Source organism: Corvus cornix, chromosome 2, assembly GCF_000738735.6.
Source record: "Corvus cornix cornix isolate S_Up_H32 chromosome 2, ASM73873v5, whole genome shotgun sequence".
Classification (NCBI taxonomy): domain Eukaryota; kingdom Metazoa; phylum Chordata; class Aves; order Passeriformes; family Corvidae; genus Corvus; species Corvus cornix.
The window spans coordinates 47191251-47206914 of NC_046333.1; the positions used below are offsets into that span (position 1 = coordinate 47191251).

General features: G+C 46.1%; 1 protein-coding gene across 2 annotated transcripts in view; it reads left to right on the top strand.

Moving 5' to 3' along the window:
- The first annotated feature begins 9121 nt into the window (after positions 1–9121).
- Positions 9122–15664, top strand: part of IGF2BP3 (insulin like growth factor 2 mRNA binding protein 3) — a 113243-nt gene continuing 106700 nt past the window's right edge. Inside the window, exons 1-3 of one of the 2 annotated variants that reach the window (XM_039548974.1) lie at positions 9122–9376; positions 9881–10102; positions 11338–11398. In XM_039548974.1, the coding sequence (XP_039404908.1) occupies positions 9928–10102; positions 11338–11398 (236 nt within the window). In that variant the 5' untranslated portion in view covers positions 9122–9376; positions 9881–9927. Of the gene's footprint in view, positions 9377–9799; positions 10103–11337; positions 11399–15664 lie in introns of those variants that run through there. The other variant, XM_039548975.1, reaches the window with a different exon arrangement.

The window sequence follows — 15664 nt, forward strand, 5'->3', positions numbered from 1 at the left end:
TAATGCAGGTCCTCATTCCAAGACAAGGAAAGGTTTTCATCTGTTACTTGGTTAGTCATTGATGGGGATTTCTGATGCAGTCAGGAGCATAGTGTTTTGCCATATCTAAAGCTTATTCCCAATTTATTTCAGGGATCATGTAAAAAGAATTATGCAAAATAATAGATGTACTGGAAAGACTAAGCCTTGTGTTCAGTATTTAACTGCAAGGAAGTCTTCACCTCTCACACTGAAACAACCAAACACCATTTTTATTTTAATATGTTGTTGTTGGTATTTCTTGATTTAGTTTTTTTTTTTAAGATTATTTCCTAATCTTGGATGTACTTCTTCAGGACTTAAGACTGTTTGTATCACTAAAGTGTATAAAAAGAAAATAAATAATAATAATAAAGATACAATCAATTAAGTTGGTTTGGGCATTACAAAATCTTAAAAACCAGCTTATCAGAAAATGGATTTGTTAAAAAAAATTTATAAATTAACACTTTAGCAAGAACATTAGTACAGAAGAAAAATTATACACTTTTGAAGTATAATGCAGATACAAAAGAAAATTATAGGATTATTATCTTAGAAAGTCAACAGTTTTGTAAACAAATTCTGGATTTTGTATCTATTTTTCAAATTGAATATGAGTTTTTCAAGTATGATGTTTATAACCAGAAACAGTCATTTGATAACCAGATCTCAAAGGTGTTCAGAGCTTTCCGCTGCTTGACCTACAACTTCAGAACTGCAAAGCATGTGCTGGCTTGTTTTCACCAGGCTCCACAGAAGCTTTAGGATGAGACTATGCATGCACAGATATGTCTCGTGCTATAGGTTTGCAACAAGACGTCCAACGTGAAAGGAAAAAACCCAAACCAACACCAAAACACACAACATTTTGTACAAGACTAAAACTAAATCAATTGCAACTTTGTCTGCAGCAGATGGAAACAGTGGCTGTCTGTGCAATAGGGTTCTTGTAGGGATTTCAGGTATAAAAATCTCTTATCTTTTTCACTCATTTCTTCAGTCATAATTTATAGATAAAATATTCCCTCAGGATACAGTTTGTCAAGTTTTGGGGGTTTTTTTTCTTCTTTTTGCTCAAAAGAGTTTCTCACCTGTCTGAAAGTATATATAGGGTAAACTTTATTTTTCTGTGGGAAAAGAAAGGGTTGTTCCCTCTTTTTTAATTATTAAGACAACTGAACTTTGAAACATGACATTTCATTGCATCTCATTGGAATACACCCATGAACCACTTAGAAGTTTGTTTTGAACCTCTGCAAGTTATTTACAGGACACGGGGAAAACCATAAATTAGGTTGACAGCTTTTGCATCCAGAAAGCTGATCTGGTTTGTTCTGTTTCTTCAAAAGCCAGCAACTGAAAATCCCCTTTGCAGCTCAGGAGTGTAACCTTTAGCCAGGCCAGGGAGAGATTTCCTAAGGAACTGAGGGGGCACCTGTTGGCCTTTGACTTGGTGGAGCCAGGAAACACTCTTTTCTTGTTATTTCCATCGCTTAACTCCCCCTGCCCACACTTTTTCTCTAAGTAAATAACCCCAACTTGCTAAAAACATGCATGTCCAAAACTAGCAGTTCTTGGGTGAGTTTTAGCTTTTTAAAGCTTAAGGCAGGTGCAATTAAAATTAAAAAGTGAGGATATAAAAAATGATATTAAATCAAATAATTAAAATTTATGATTGATATGAAACATCTCCATTTATTGCTTTCTTTGTAGAAACAGTTATTTAATTATTTTGATTATTTTTATTTTTACTCTAAGAGAGAGAGCTCTATTTTTACTAACTTGCCAAAGCTGCAGGAAATTTAAATAAAATTGTCTAAATTGCAGGTTTACTTAAGCAACTTGAACACTCCATTCAATTAAGTTACTTTGTGTCTATGTTTCATTGATATTAGAACAGATATTTGGGGGGTTTTGTTTTGAAAGAAATTAAGATCATATTTTCACTAGAACCATATTTCAGTTCAAAATTAGCATTTCAGTATTGAGTATTAACATTAGAAATCCACACATGATTAAAACAAAGGGGCACAAACACTTTTGAATTTTCCTGCAGCCATCATTCAATGTAAGAAAGTAGATTGAAGCATGCAATTGGCATTTTTTTTCCACCCAAAGAACGAAAAGGAACACATTTTCGCATTTCTTTGGTAATGCAGCTTTGACTATAATTTTTACTTTGTTAACTTAAGGCAAATAAGGCAGGTATTAGCCTTGCCTCTAGCTGTTGCCTGTGAGAATGTTTCACTGTTTACATACAGGCTGGGGCTTTATCACAGGTCTGATGCAAGAAAGCTGAATTTTTTCTCTGGCCTCTGTGACCCCATTACGGTACTTTGTTAGTGTGCATTCTGAGAGCTCAGCCCCACTCCTACAGCATGACTATACGTTCAAACAATGGACTCAAAACAGGCTTGCAAAAAATAGCCTCAAACTAGCCTTGCAGGCTTAGGTTTACCTAAATATATCACTTGTTTCGTGTTTTTCTACTTGATTTTCTAACTTTGGTTTGAGTAGTATTTTAAGAGCATTTAAAAGCTCAGATAAACTGTTTACTGTTGCAAAACTTTAAAGAAACCAAAAACGTTTCTAGAAGAAAAACTTGAATCTGAAATTTGTAGAAACAAGTACTTAGACTAAGATATGTTTGTGTGCCTCCAGTTGTATCAAGGATTGCTCAATTGAGATGTAAATTGAGCTTTAAAACAGGAATTAATTAGCATGAAACTAATGCTATATGTATGAACTTTAATTTTATCAGACTAAGGCTTCTATTTATTTTCACAGCTTTTGCCTTATGGGGTTGCAGGGGATTTTTGTTTTAGAGGTCTGTCTTCTGCCACTTATATACTTATTTTTGTAGAACTTTTAGTTACCTGACCTTTCTCTGGGAAATAACTAGACTCTACACAAAATGTTTTAGAAATAATACCGTCAAGCTTCATTGACTATTTAACTGTCAGAAAACCATAACTTGAGGGGAAAAATATAGGGATTTCCTCATATAAAAAGATTGTGCCAGCCATTTTATACTGACAATACCTAACCAAATAGATCTCTTGCAATCAAAGTTCCTTAGCATTTTAATACCAAACCCATGTACAATATACTAAGGTAATCCGTTGCACAAGAAATAGTTATATGGTATAGCTTTCACGAGAAACACAAAAGACTGACCCTAATTTATTTTAGACCAGATAAACAATAACTGAAACGACCTAACGAAATTATTCATATATAAGCACTAATGTCTGCAGGAAGGGCCAACAATCCCACAAGCTCAACCTTCAGCCTCACAGGTAGTTTTAAATTGCCATATACTCTATAATTCACAGACCCAACTATTCAGTCTTCTAAGAAACAGACCAGAAACAAAAACATGACTATAATTAACATTAGGATGGTTTCTGATCCTGAGAAAAATAATACATAGCAAATGACAGAACGTATATTGTAGTGGGAAAACACACTTTAAATACAAACATTCATGACCACACTCTTCAAAGGATATACATATTAATGGCCAATTTAAACAGCTCTTTTCATGAATGTTACATTGAAATTGGAATGCTTATTCCTGATGAAATCTGTAAAAGACCAAACAATTGCCTGAACTGGATCCAGCAACAGTATATATATTAAGATATTCAAACAAATTAAAACAAAACAAAAAAAGTAAAGTATGAAACTCCAGCAGCTACCATCTTAAATTTTGCCTAAGTACAACAAAATAACTAATTTGTATCCAAATTAATACTTCTTAAAATATTAAAACCAAATTGTTGTAGAGTGTCTTCAAAGGCCAACATTAAACTAGAATTTTTAGAGGAAGGGAGGGGATGTTTTCTTAATAATAAATAATGGCCACTTGGAAGGAAATCTGAACATCAAAATCTAACCAATACCAGGTATTTAAAAGCAAATTCAACACTCCTTCTCTATAAGTTTAAGATATGGAAGGTCCTGGGGCTGAATTCACAATAGACCTATGATACTGTTAGCTGAAAACACCGTTATCATACCAGTAAGGCAAAACAGATTCTGGAGAGGAGGGTCTCATTGTTCTCGCCAAAGGGATTTTATGCTTGGGTTGCTGCCCCATTTTACTCCCTTACTTGATATTTTTTTGCTCTTGGCAAAAGATCTCCTTGATGAAAGGAGCAAACAAGAATTATATTCAGATATCTGTAAATTGTAAGAAAACAAAACCAGAACAAAACCCCATCTGAAACGAGTTAAAACACACTTAACTAGTGAGAAACACTTTTACTTCTTAAATAATGCCTTCATTTTCATTTCTTCACTCCTTGTAAAAGCCCCACAAAATATTCTTTAGCTAGAGGAAGCCATATTGGCAATTATTCCTGTCACTTGATCAAATAAACTTCTGATTTTGTCTGGCTGTAATATATATGATATATTTATATTTTTTCTACGTGCTCTTTCCAACACAATTGCAAAAATCTCAGATTTCAGATATCAACCTGAAATATGGTTAAGCTCTCCTTTGAAAGCCCCATTTTAAATCCAGCTGTGCCAAGTGAACACTGATGAAAAGTTTATGTATATATACATATATATATAAAATATATATACATACTAAAAATGACTGTAAGTTATTCTCACATAATCAAAATGCAGGTGATCGGATTTTTGTTTTGCAAGATCTGTTTGCAAATGTTTGAAAGGTGAAAGCAAGATACACCGAGCATTCAGTATTTGAATAAAGAGATCCCTGGACAAAATGGGGAAAAAAAAAAAATACTTACTTTCAAATCAGCATGTAGAGATTCGTTCTAAGCCACAGTCACCACCTTTCATATACCGGACTACTTATTTAGAAATTGTTTCTATTATTTTAGTGCAGTAACACTGTGATCACATTGCATTACAAAATCAAGAACTCCTGCAACTTTCCGGTCAGCAAAGCAGCACAGACAGCTAACTTCTTTGCAATTCTTTTTTATTGGAAAGAAACTCGAACAGAGCTGGCTACATTGTTTTATCTTAAGCTCTAAAACTTCCGATGCATAGTGCGGTTTGTTTCATTCCACGCCGGCACCGCCGCGCTCTCCGTTGTCGATTCACTGAGTTTTGCAGCATTTTGTGATCAAAACTTCCAAGCCGGAGCGGAGCGGGGCAGACCCCGGTGCTCCCGCAGGCGCTGCACCGAGCCTCGGCCCGCCCCGGCAGCCTCCCCGGTGCTGGGGAGCCGAGCCGCTCCCGGCCCCGCGGCGGAAACCAGCCACCGGCACCGAGCCGTCGCCGCCTCCACGACCTGCCCGGGCGGGCGGGCGGTGCGCGCCGCGGGAAGGGCGGCGGGGATCCCCCGGGAGCCCCGCTCCCAGCCCGGGAGCACAGATCGCTCCGGCGGGCGAGGGACCACCGCCACCCCCGGCCTGGGAGACCGCGCCGCTCCTGTGCGGGCATCCCGCGGCTCCCCCGGTGCGAGCACCCCGCGGCGCCGGCCGCGCTCCACACTCCCCTGCGGAGCCGCGCGCCACCGCTCCTTTGTTCGCTGCCCTCCCGGCACGGCTGCGGCAGGGCGGCCCCCAGAACCGGCACCTCTGCGGCGTGGCGCCCACTTACCACCTTACAAAGCCCCGGGCCGCCGCCGGGAGGGAAGGAGGGAGCGAGCGGGCTGGCTCTCCCGTCCCCATCCCCGGCGCCTGCCCTGCCCCGGCCGGTGGCGCCCGCGCCCCCGCCCGTCTCCCCTCCCCGCCCCGCCACCCCCGCCCCGCCGCCGCTTTCGGCGCCACGCGCCCCGGGGGCCGGCGCGGGAGCCAATGGGCGGGCGCGCCGCGGCGGCGGGCGGGTGCTGGTAGGCGCAGGGCACAGCCAATGGGAAGCGGCGCCGCCGCGCCGCTTTACTACGAGCGGCTATGGCCGCCCGCGGGGGCTGCGCGCGCCCGGGGATGGCGACGAGGAGAGGGCGGGCGGGAAGACAGGCAGGGAGGAAGGCAGGCAGGCAGGGGGACGGACGGACCGATGGGGGAGGCAGGGGGCTCGGCGGCGCCAGGCCGGGAGCCGGGCGGGTCAGCGCTGTTGTCCGGTCCCGTCCCGTCGGCGCGGGTGTCCGCCCCGCGAGGACGGGCGGCCTCCGCTCCCGCGCCGCCGTGGCGGAGGCAGGGGCGGCGGCGTCCCCGCCGTCGTGGCCGCGGCCGCCCGGAGCCCGCGGGGAGCGCCCGCCGCCGCCGCGCCCCGCGCCGGCTGCCCATCGCGCCTCGGCCCCGAGCCCACGCAGGAGCCTTCCGTGGGCGGCTGTAGTCTTAAGAAAAACCCCACAAAACCCAAAACCCAACCGAGCAAAAGAAAAGACATTTAATGGGGAATACTGGGGCTGCGGGCGGTCCGACGTGCTACCCACCCACCATGCGCCGAGCCCAGCGGAGCGGGGGGCTTCGGGCCTCGGGAGGGGGCAGAGAGGGAGCGCCCTGCCCTCCCTGGCCGTGCAAGACGGGGGGACGGACACGGCGGAGGCTCTTGGATTCTCACCCGGAGGTGGGGAGAAGCACATGGTTGAGTTTTAATTCTAAACGGCAGAATGTCGTAAAAGCCCTTGCTAATTAAAGATTGGCTGTGCTTCCTTGTGTGCAATATTTATGTAAGTATTTTAACTTCTTGGCTTCTGTGGGCAATAAACACAAACAAATGAAACACAGAAAAAAATTAAAATTTTTATAATGTCTTTTCTTACAGAGGTAAATAAAAAAATACATTAATATGTGAGAATGCTCTGTTATGTGCTCACGCATTTGATTTGTGACTGCCAAAATAAATTACATCTCAAAATTTAAAGCCATATTCTCAATAACGTTAACATTTGGGAGTGCCCAACTGGTCTGAACTATGTTCATCTGTGCAGGGAAGTGGAGATTTGTCAGGCAACATGAACTAATTTTTGTTGTTGAATTGCCTTTTTTGGCATTCAAGATTTGGAATTACTCTTGAAACCACTAACCAACCCACACTTCTTAACAAACAAAGCTATACATTATTTAGGTTTACAGAAAATATTTCATCTTATTAGCAAGAGGTTTTCAGAGTATTAAAAAAAGGGGGGGGGCATTGCTAATAATTAAGGGGTTTTTTTTTCCCCCCCAACCATCTGATTACAAAACGGTTTATGATGTTGTTGGACAACGGGTTCATAGTGTTATCATGAACATTCAATCTTCATTTCTTAAAGAAATCTAACAAAACAGATTTTCAGACTAGAATATTAAATGAAATATATGCACCCTGTTTAGCAATTTAAGAGGAAATACCAGCTAATGCTATAGACCAACCATGTAGAAATGAGCACATGCAGACTGCCTTATAGATGCAGTACAAATCAAATTTATAAAGAATGCAATTAATCTGCAGGAACAGTGACTAATTCCTTTCACAAGTTTAACTAAGAATTCAGCTGTTTAGAGGGGGCTGTTTTTAACTTAGATAAGAAATTATTTATTTTAACCAGACTATACAGAGTGGGGTTATGAAATACAAATTCATTTAGGAAAGAATTCCACATCCAACATCAAAAAGTCATAAACAGGTTAAATCTCTAGGAGAAAAAAAAATTCTCTCTATCCACAAGATAATTATTTGCTAATTTTCTACAAAATGGAACTTGTGATTAAATTCTGATTAGTGAAACACAAAACACTCGATTTCCTCAATCACAACCTGACAATTAAAAGTTCATTAAAATAACCCTGAGATTAAACAATGGGTTGAAATTACAAATATTAGGGTTTTGGTCAGCCAACCGCTTGGATGCACACAACAAAAGGGCCGTGTTTCCAACTTACTGCAGCATTCCCCCAGCCCCTGACAATTTCACAATGGTCTGGGGCTCCAGCCTCATGGTGAGCCATGTCTCCTTGCATCATCATACCACCACAGGAGAAATCTTCAGCGACTGACTCACCCCCTGAGCGCTGGGTACCACCACCATCGCCGAGCTGCGGCGGCCGCAGCGTGCGTAACAAAAGCCTGACCCCAGCACGGCTTCCAAGGAGATTTAAATCACCCTCTTTAATTGTATACTTATTAGAAGTTAGGCACAAAATTAGGAAGCGTTCCTCTTTACTACAGATTTCCAGACATACTACAGGACTTGTGGAAATCCAGTCGCTGCTCACTAATAAAAGTATTTAACCATTTTCCATGGATGTACCTATTAAAACGTACCACAAGAAGCCTACCATGGAATAAATGAAACCTTCAGCTAAAGTGCGTTGAATTATTAAACAAAACCTACTAGATCGCTATATTAAACACAGTGCTGGCTTTCATTTCCGTATCCTTTCTTCATCTTCAGGCAACGTTTTGTTTGCACTGGAAAGGCTCCACACCCCCAAACCCCTCCCCCACAAGCCCACCATTGTATCTGTACGAATGTGGAGAATTATGAATGGTTCCTTAGACCGGGCAGGGGGAGGGGGGGAGGAAAAGAGGGGGGTCGCCAAATCCCTTTGTGTGCCGTTACCAGCCGAGGGCAACGGTGCCTTCGCATTTCCCCCCACGCCGTCCACCATTGCCCAGATGGGCTGGGAGAGCGGCCACCCCGCCCCTCCCCGGGCCGGGCAGCTCCCTCGCCCCAGGACTCTCTTCTTCATCATCCCCCAACTCTCCTCCACCCCTTTGTCTTTTTTTTCTTTTCCCTCTCCCCCTCTTTCTCCTTTCCGTAAGACTCAGCGCAAGGGGCACCGCGAGTAATGCGGGATCATTACCATATGGGGCTCCTCCGGGGCTAGAGGGACCCCCCGCCCCCGCCCCACAGCCCCCCAGCACGCAGCCGCGGCGGCGTTGCGCGGGAGCGGATCCCGCTCTCTCCCGGCCGCCTCCCCCCGCCATCGCACCCCCTCTTTTTCCTCTCCCTTTTCCTCCTCCCCCCAACCCATAGTGCCGGGGAGCGGGATCGCCCAGGCACGACCCCGATGAATAATCCCCACCGCCTGGCACGGCGGGGAGGAGCGGGGCGGGGGGCGGGCATTGCGGTGCCTTTTCCCCTCCCTCCCCGGGATCACACCCCGCTCACACGGGGGGAGGTGCGGCCGCCCAGCCGTTTTTGGGCGGAGGGGCGCCCAGAGCGGACTCCCCCGGCGGAAGGGCAGAGGCGGCGCAGACTGGAGCCCACCCAACTCCGGTTTCCCTTTCCCCCGCCCTCCGGCCCTCTCTAAACTTGTCCTGTCCTGTCCAGCCTCCCCCCACCCCTCTCCCCGTCCTTCACCCCAGCCATCCTCCTCCTCTGTGAGTGTGCGTGCGCCCCATCCACTCGCTAATTGAAGAGCTGGGATTCCTCACGTGAGAAGTTGATTTGTAGTTTGAACACGTGGCTCATTCAAAAAGCCGGAATATTCAAGTAATTTTTTTCTCTCTCTCTCCGTCCTTCCCTCCCCCCTCCCCTTCTCCTCTCCCCTTTTTTTTTTTTTTTTTTTTTTTTTTTTTTAATACGGAGAGGCGGCGCCTGCATGCACGTAGTGTGACATTTTCATAGTCCGCCTGCTGCTGCCAAAGGGGCTTGGGGGCAAGACAAAAAAAGTAGTTTTTTTTTCCCCTCCCCTCCTCCTTTTCCTCTTCTCAGCCCGCCATCCGCGGCCCGGCGCTGGGTGTTTCCCCCGTGCCCCCCATGCGCCTGGGTAGCACGGCAGGCACTTAGGGCTCCCGTTTGGCCACGCTTTTTTTTTTTTGCCTTTTTTTTTTTTTTTTTTTTTTTTTTTTTTTTACCCCTTGAGAGAGAGAGGGAGGGACACAAGCTGCAGATCTGATTTTTTTTTTCCCTCTCCCTGTCCTCTCTCTCTCGCTCTCTCCTTCCTCCATCGCATTTTGTTTTATTTCCCCCTTCCTCCCCACCTCCTCTCGCAAGACGAGGGTTGCAGCCCGCGGTGCGCGCCTCCCCGAGCCGCCAGGAAGATGAACAAGCTCTACATCGGCAACCTCGGCGAGAACGTCAGCCCTCTCGACCTGGAAAGTCTCTTTAAGGACTCCAAGATACCCTTCTCGGGCCAGTTCCTGGTGAAGACGGGGTACGCCTTCGTGGACTGCCCCGACGAGAGCTGGGCCATGAAGGCCATCGAGGCACTTTCAGGTGTGCGGCCCCTTCCACCACCCCCGCCCTCTCCCGCAGCCCCGACGGCTCCCGCCGCTCGCGCTCTTCCGCGGCCGCGGAGCGGCTGCAGCGGCGGCCTGGGCCGCCGCCGGTCTGGGGGGCTGAGGGGGTCCGGGGGGGTCCCTCTTCCCTCCGCCTCCAGGCGAGATGGGAACTGTTGTTTTCCGAGCGCGGCCGGAGCCGCCCGGCCTTCCCGCGGAGCCTTTGCGCGGGGCTTACGCGGCGGCCCCCCGGGAGTGGCCGGGGAGGGGCGGGAGCCTGGGCCCACGGACCCGCGGCGCGGCGGTTCCATGTTTTTCCAAGCCCCACGGCCAGCCCTGCCCGGCCGGGGGCCCTCGCTGCATTGGGGGGGGGAGGGCGGTGAGTGCAGTGAGGCGGAGGCGGGCTGCGGGCGCGGAGCCCTGCGCGGGGCAGCGGCTGCACACACACCCCCACCCCGGGCACAGCTGGACTCCCCGCAGCCCCTCGCAGGGGCGGCCTCCCCCGGAGCGGGCTGAGGCTCCCTTCGGCTTGGCTTAGGCCGCGGGGCTGGGGGCGAGCCGCCGAATTGCTCCAAACTTGGGAGGGGGAGCCCTGCCTGCCCCGCCCCGCGCTGCCCAGCTATTTATTTCGGTTTCTCTTCGCTGCTCTCACGCACCCATCACCGCCTCCAGCAGCGCCGGCTCCCGGCCCCGACATCCTGTTTTTGTGTGCTTAAAAAAAAAAAAAATTATTTTCGCGTGAAGCGGCTTTGCGGAGGTCTGCCGGGAGAGGCTGCCTCGGAGGAGATGGGTTCAGGTCTGCCGGGAGAGGCTGCCTCGGAGGAGATGGGCTCGGGCTGCGCTCCGCGCCTCCTCGCGGCTCCCTTCCCGTCCGCTTCCGCGCAGAAAATCGCCCGAAGTTGGCGGGCGGGGGTGGTGGAGCCCCCGCTCCCCCTCCCCGAGACGGGGCCGAGCCCGGCTCCCGCACACGACGTTTCGCGGGCTGTTTCCAGCGCGGGGCGGGGGAAGGGGCCCCGCCGAGGGCAGCGCGGCTCCCCCGCGGCAGCGGCTCGGCTCCGGGCTGTGCCGCCTTCCCGGGCGCCGCGGCCCCGCTCCGCCGCTGCCCGGGCTGCCGATGAATGGGCTAACGTGTTGCGCTCCTGTTTCCTGCTTCGCACCCCTGCGAGCCCGCTCCTGGAGACGGGGACGCACAGTTGCGCTCGAATATTTTCCCCTTTCTGTTTATCTCGGCAGGTAAAGTGGAGCTGCATGGGAAACTCATAGAAGTTGAACATTCGGTCCCGAAAAGACAAAGGTAATTTATTTTTATCCACAACCCCCCCACCCCCCCGCACCGCCCCTTGCCCTTAGTTATCCAGTGAGAAGCAATTTGAAAAATGCTTAGGTTTGTGTTTCTCTTCCCTGTAGATAAATGGACCGCTTTCTTAAACCCACAGGCATGCACTCAGTGCTGTCTGAGAGGTTTTCTAGAATCACCCCATGTATTTCTAATGTAGTGTCTTGGCCAGGCAGCAGTGGTACTATTTAATTTATTATTAAAAAAAAAAAAAAAGGCACCTTCCTATGGAAGAAGCAAATTATTATGGTCTGATGGCAAATGATTGTGTAGATTTTTAAATTTAAAGTTCTGTGAGAAGAGTTAAAACCTGTGTGCTAGCAGGAAATAAAATGTGGTGTTGTGCACTGTATAACGGGCAAGCACGTGAGCTCTGCCTCAGCAACAAAAAGCACCTTGTAAATATACTGGTGGATATATTTTTTTGATCCTGCCATGTTGGAGTCTGCAGCATTTTACAGGCACATAGTAGAAGTCTCATCTGTATTTGAGAGGATTTTATCATCGCTATTTTGAGCTGGTCTATAGAAGCAGCAGGAGAAGGACTCCTTCCCAGTAAGGATAGGATTTATGCATCCTTAATTTCTAAACACACAGTTAATTTTTGCAAGGCAGTAATTTTGTCGGGCCTCATGTAAAGAAGCAATATTTGGAATAAAGCAGTAGTATTTTTATGCTGCCTATAGCAATTCAGACTCCTTCTTTCACAAATATTTATACGATAGAAAACCTGGCATGCACTAGAGAGTAAAAAAAAAAAAAAAATAGATCAAACTTTCCACGTGCTTTTTCCTGTACTCCATTATTCAATCTGGGAAGTATGTCTGTCTGTGCAACTTTATTAAAAGGGCTTCTACTATTTCAGGATTATTTTGAAAATTGCAGTCTTTTTGAGATAGTTGTTTGGAAAAAATGGTTTATCTGTCTCGATGGACATTGTATCATGGTATTTTGAGAATTAGAAGTTTGATCATCTGTTTAGTGTTAGAGGAAAGCTTCACTTGAGAAAGTATGGAGGATTTTTGTTCTAGTTAAGGGAAAGGGGAATCCCTCTCTGGACAAATTAATTGCATGTGAATCTTTATAGTTATATTTATGCGATACTTTTCATTGAAAATTAATGTGGTGTATGTGCTCTTTCTCCTTTAATATGCTATGTATATAGTTTTGAATTACAGCAGTCTACATTTCAGATATTTTGTACTGTTGTAGATTGAAAAATACTGTTGTAGATGGAATATACTTTTAGATTTAAGAAGAAAATTCCATGGGACATATAAAAATTGATAATTTCCTATCAGTCTAATAAATAAATTTACTGTCATGCTTATTAATGTTAAGCTTGCACAAAGAGCAATCTGTTTGTGCTTTTGAAAAGAAATTCATTACAGTCATAAAGGTAAATTTAGAATCACTGGTGCTTCCCCAACCTTTTTTTTTTTTTAATCATTGTTTAATGTGTTTAAAAGTGTTTTTCTGCTCTTTCAGCTGTCAGCTGAAATGGTGTAAAAGTCCATTCTTTGTACTAGGTACTGTGTCCTATTTGTCTGTGAATTAACAATTATCAGAAACGTTTATCTGCCTGTAACTTGTTGAAAAGAATTCTGCTCTGAACTTAAGGCACTTTTCTAGGCATGTGTTGCCTACATATAGGCATATTGAAAAAACTGCAAATGTAATTGTATCAGCATACACGTATTGCTTCTCCCAAAGCCCTCATTTGTTAAAATACTGTTTCATCGTGCATTATCATGTTGGAATGTATTAGATATAGCTCAGATTTATACTGCTGTTTAACAGAAAATTAAATTGTATTTCTCATAACTGTACTTCCTTCCCCTTTGTTTCTGCTCCCCCTCTCCCGAAATCTAATATAGAGAGCCACTTAAAATTCATTCAGTGACCTCCATATGTAAAAGTGACTCTCTTGTTCCTTTTATAGAGGTCTAATTTTTTTTTTTGTGGGGGGGGGCAAGGGTGTCAAAAAGTTTGAGGTTTTTTTTTTTCCTTGTATTTCTAAACACTGCTTACTGGGCTCATATTTAGAGTTGTTAATTACATGTAAAAGCACAGTTTTCAAATGTTGAGTATTGTTGGCGAAAGTGGTTAAGGTGGTTTCGAAGTAACTTATTTGAAGCCTTTGTATCTTTTTGCACGAGCGAAAGGTGTAGAAGCAGCTGGGGTGTGGTGGGGGGTGTTGCTGGCCTGGCCCACCCAGTGTGTTTGCATGCTGTAAGGCCGGGGAGCGCTTTCCAGAGAGCCCTGTGCACTCCAGCGTTCGAGATACGGCTAGAGAAGTGACGCCATTTAAAAAAAAAAAGTGGATGTGTCAAGTCTGTCTTTCAGCATGAGTGTGCGATTAATAGTTTGGTTAAATGATTACTTCATAAGAGCAAAAGTTGTTTTGTAGTGCGACGAAATTACTCAATACATTGTATTGACCTCTGCTGCTGTGAGGCTGCTTCATGGAGGCTCCTGGTCCCCCTCCTCACAGCCTCCTTAAACATCATTTTCAGGGGGGTTTCTGTTGTTTTATTTATTTTTTTTTTAACCAGCGTGTACATTATCACCCACGAAGGTAGTTTGTGGGTATCCTTCTCCAGAGACAGCTGAGGTGCACAGGAGGAAAGGGTAAGGGTTTGGTAATCCATATCCTTGTCACATAAAGGAAGGTCAAGAGGTGGTGTCAGCTAGGGTTGCCATAAAGTTGAGCTGAATCTAGAAGACATGGAATGTGCCTGGCTTGTTATTCAGGGCGAAATTCTTGGGCCCAGTAGTCACTGCATTCCAGTCCTTGCTGGATCTTCTGATTTGAAGTGGGCACACCCAGGTTTGCAAAATTGCCTTCCTACCTGCTGTGGAAGGAAGTAAGGAGAGAGCCTGTGTGTGGCTTTCTCCCTCCCACTTCCCTGGAAGCATCTGAAAAACAGACAAGGGGTTACGCTGTGGTTGAAAAAAGAGGCCTGGTCAAGGTTTCCTTGATGGAAGGGTGGGGAATTATTTTGGGGGAGGTGTGAAGTATTTAATAAACTCAGGAGTAGATTCCTGACTTACTACTGAAATCTCAAGGGAATGCCAAAGGAATGCAGCATTTCTGCATTCAGACCCCTTGGTGTGGAAGAAGGCTGTTGCAATATTTGAGGGTTTAGGTCTCTTTATGCAAAAGTTAGAGGAGGCATCGTAGTGAAGTGATTTTGACTGCAAGTCACGCTCTGCGAGGGAAGGCAGGGCACCGTTAGTCACATCCACTACTTAGATGAGTTTTCCCCTCATGAAGGGGCGGTGCGGGAAGAGGATGGTGGCTGCCCATGGCGTACGTGGAACTTGCGGTGCGAGGCTTTGGGTACTACCTCGCCGCAATCCAAGAGCAGCTGGTATCTCACAAGGCGATGTAGGCTGCAATCTGATTATTCAAATGGCCCTGATGTCACTTGTGCGCAATGTGGGGGGAGGGCAGGCGCTAACTCTGGGCACCTGGGGATGTGCCTGGTGCAGCCTCCCGGCCCAGCTTCCATGTCCAGGTGGGCTTCCCACCCAGACCTGATCCACGCTACCTGCTCCTGGGGCCCTCAGGTACCTAAAATGCTCACAAATACCTCAGTTGTGGTAATGATGAGGTATTTTTCCAATTGGAAGGTTAATTATTTTTTTCCCCACCTCGAGGGCTCTTTGTTGAAAAAATAAATTCACTGTGTCTCTTCTGGGGGATTTGTTTGGGAAGGGAGCAGGAGACGTGGATAGCGAAGGTGCACCCTGTAGGTCATGCTGCCCTATAGGGAGAGCAATGGCCTGCCAGCTGGGCTTCACCTCTGATGCTGAGGTGTCTGAAGGTTGGTTTGAGGAAAGCAGGCCCCAACTCCCCCTCATGCAGCCACCTCTGTTCCACGGGTGACCATTAGATGGCAATTGGATTGTGTTGCTAATTTTCAGTATAATGAGGGTTTGTGTCTAGTGTGCACAAGACGGTGGGAAATGGTTTTGTGAGGCTAAAGTATTTATGGTGGTTGAAATGGTCACAGTTATTAATAAAAAACTATATTAGTGGCATTGATTTTTAGCTTTGCTTCTGTAAATATCAAGTAGGTAGAAATATGCTCAAAGTAAGAAGACATGTTAGAAAATATGCCATTTCTTAACTGTATTGTTCTCTTTTCTGTGTGAAAACTTGGAATGTTTTTGAGAGTGAAGGGCCAAAACTTCACATAGTGATTTAAAGTTTTTATT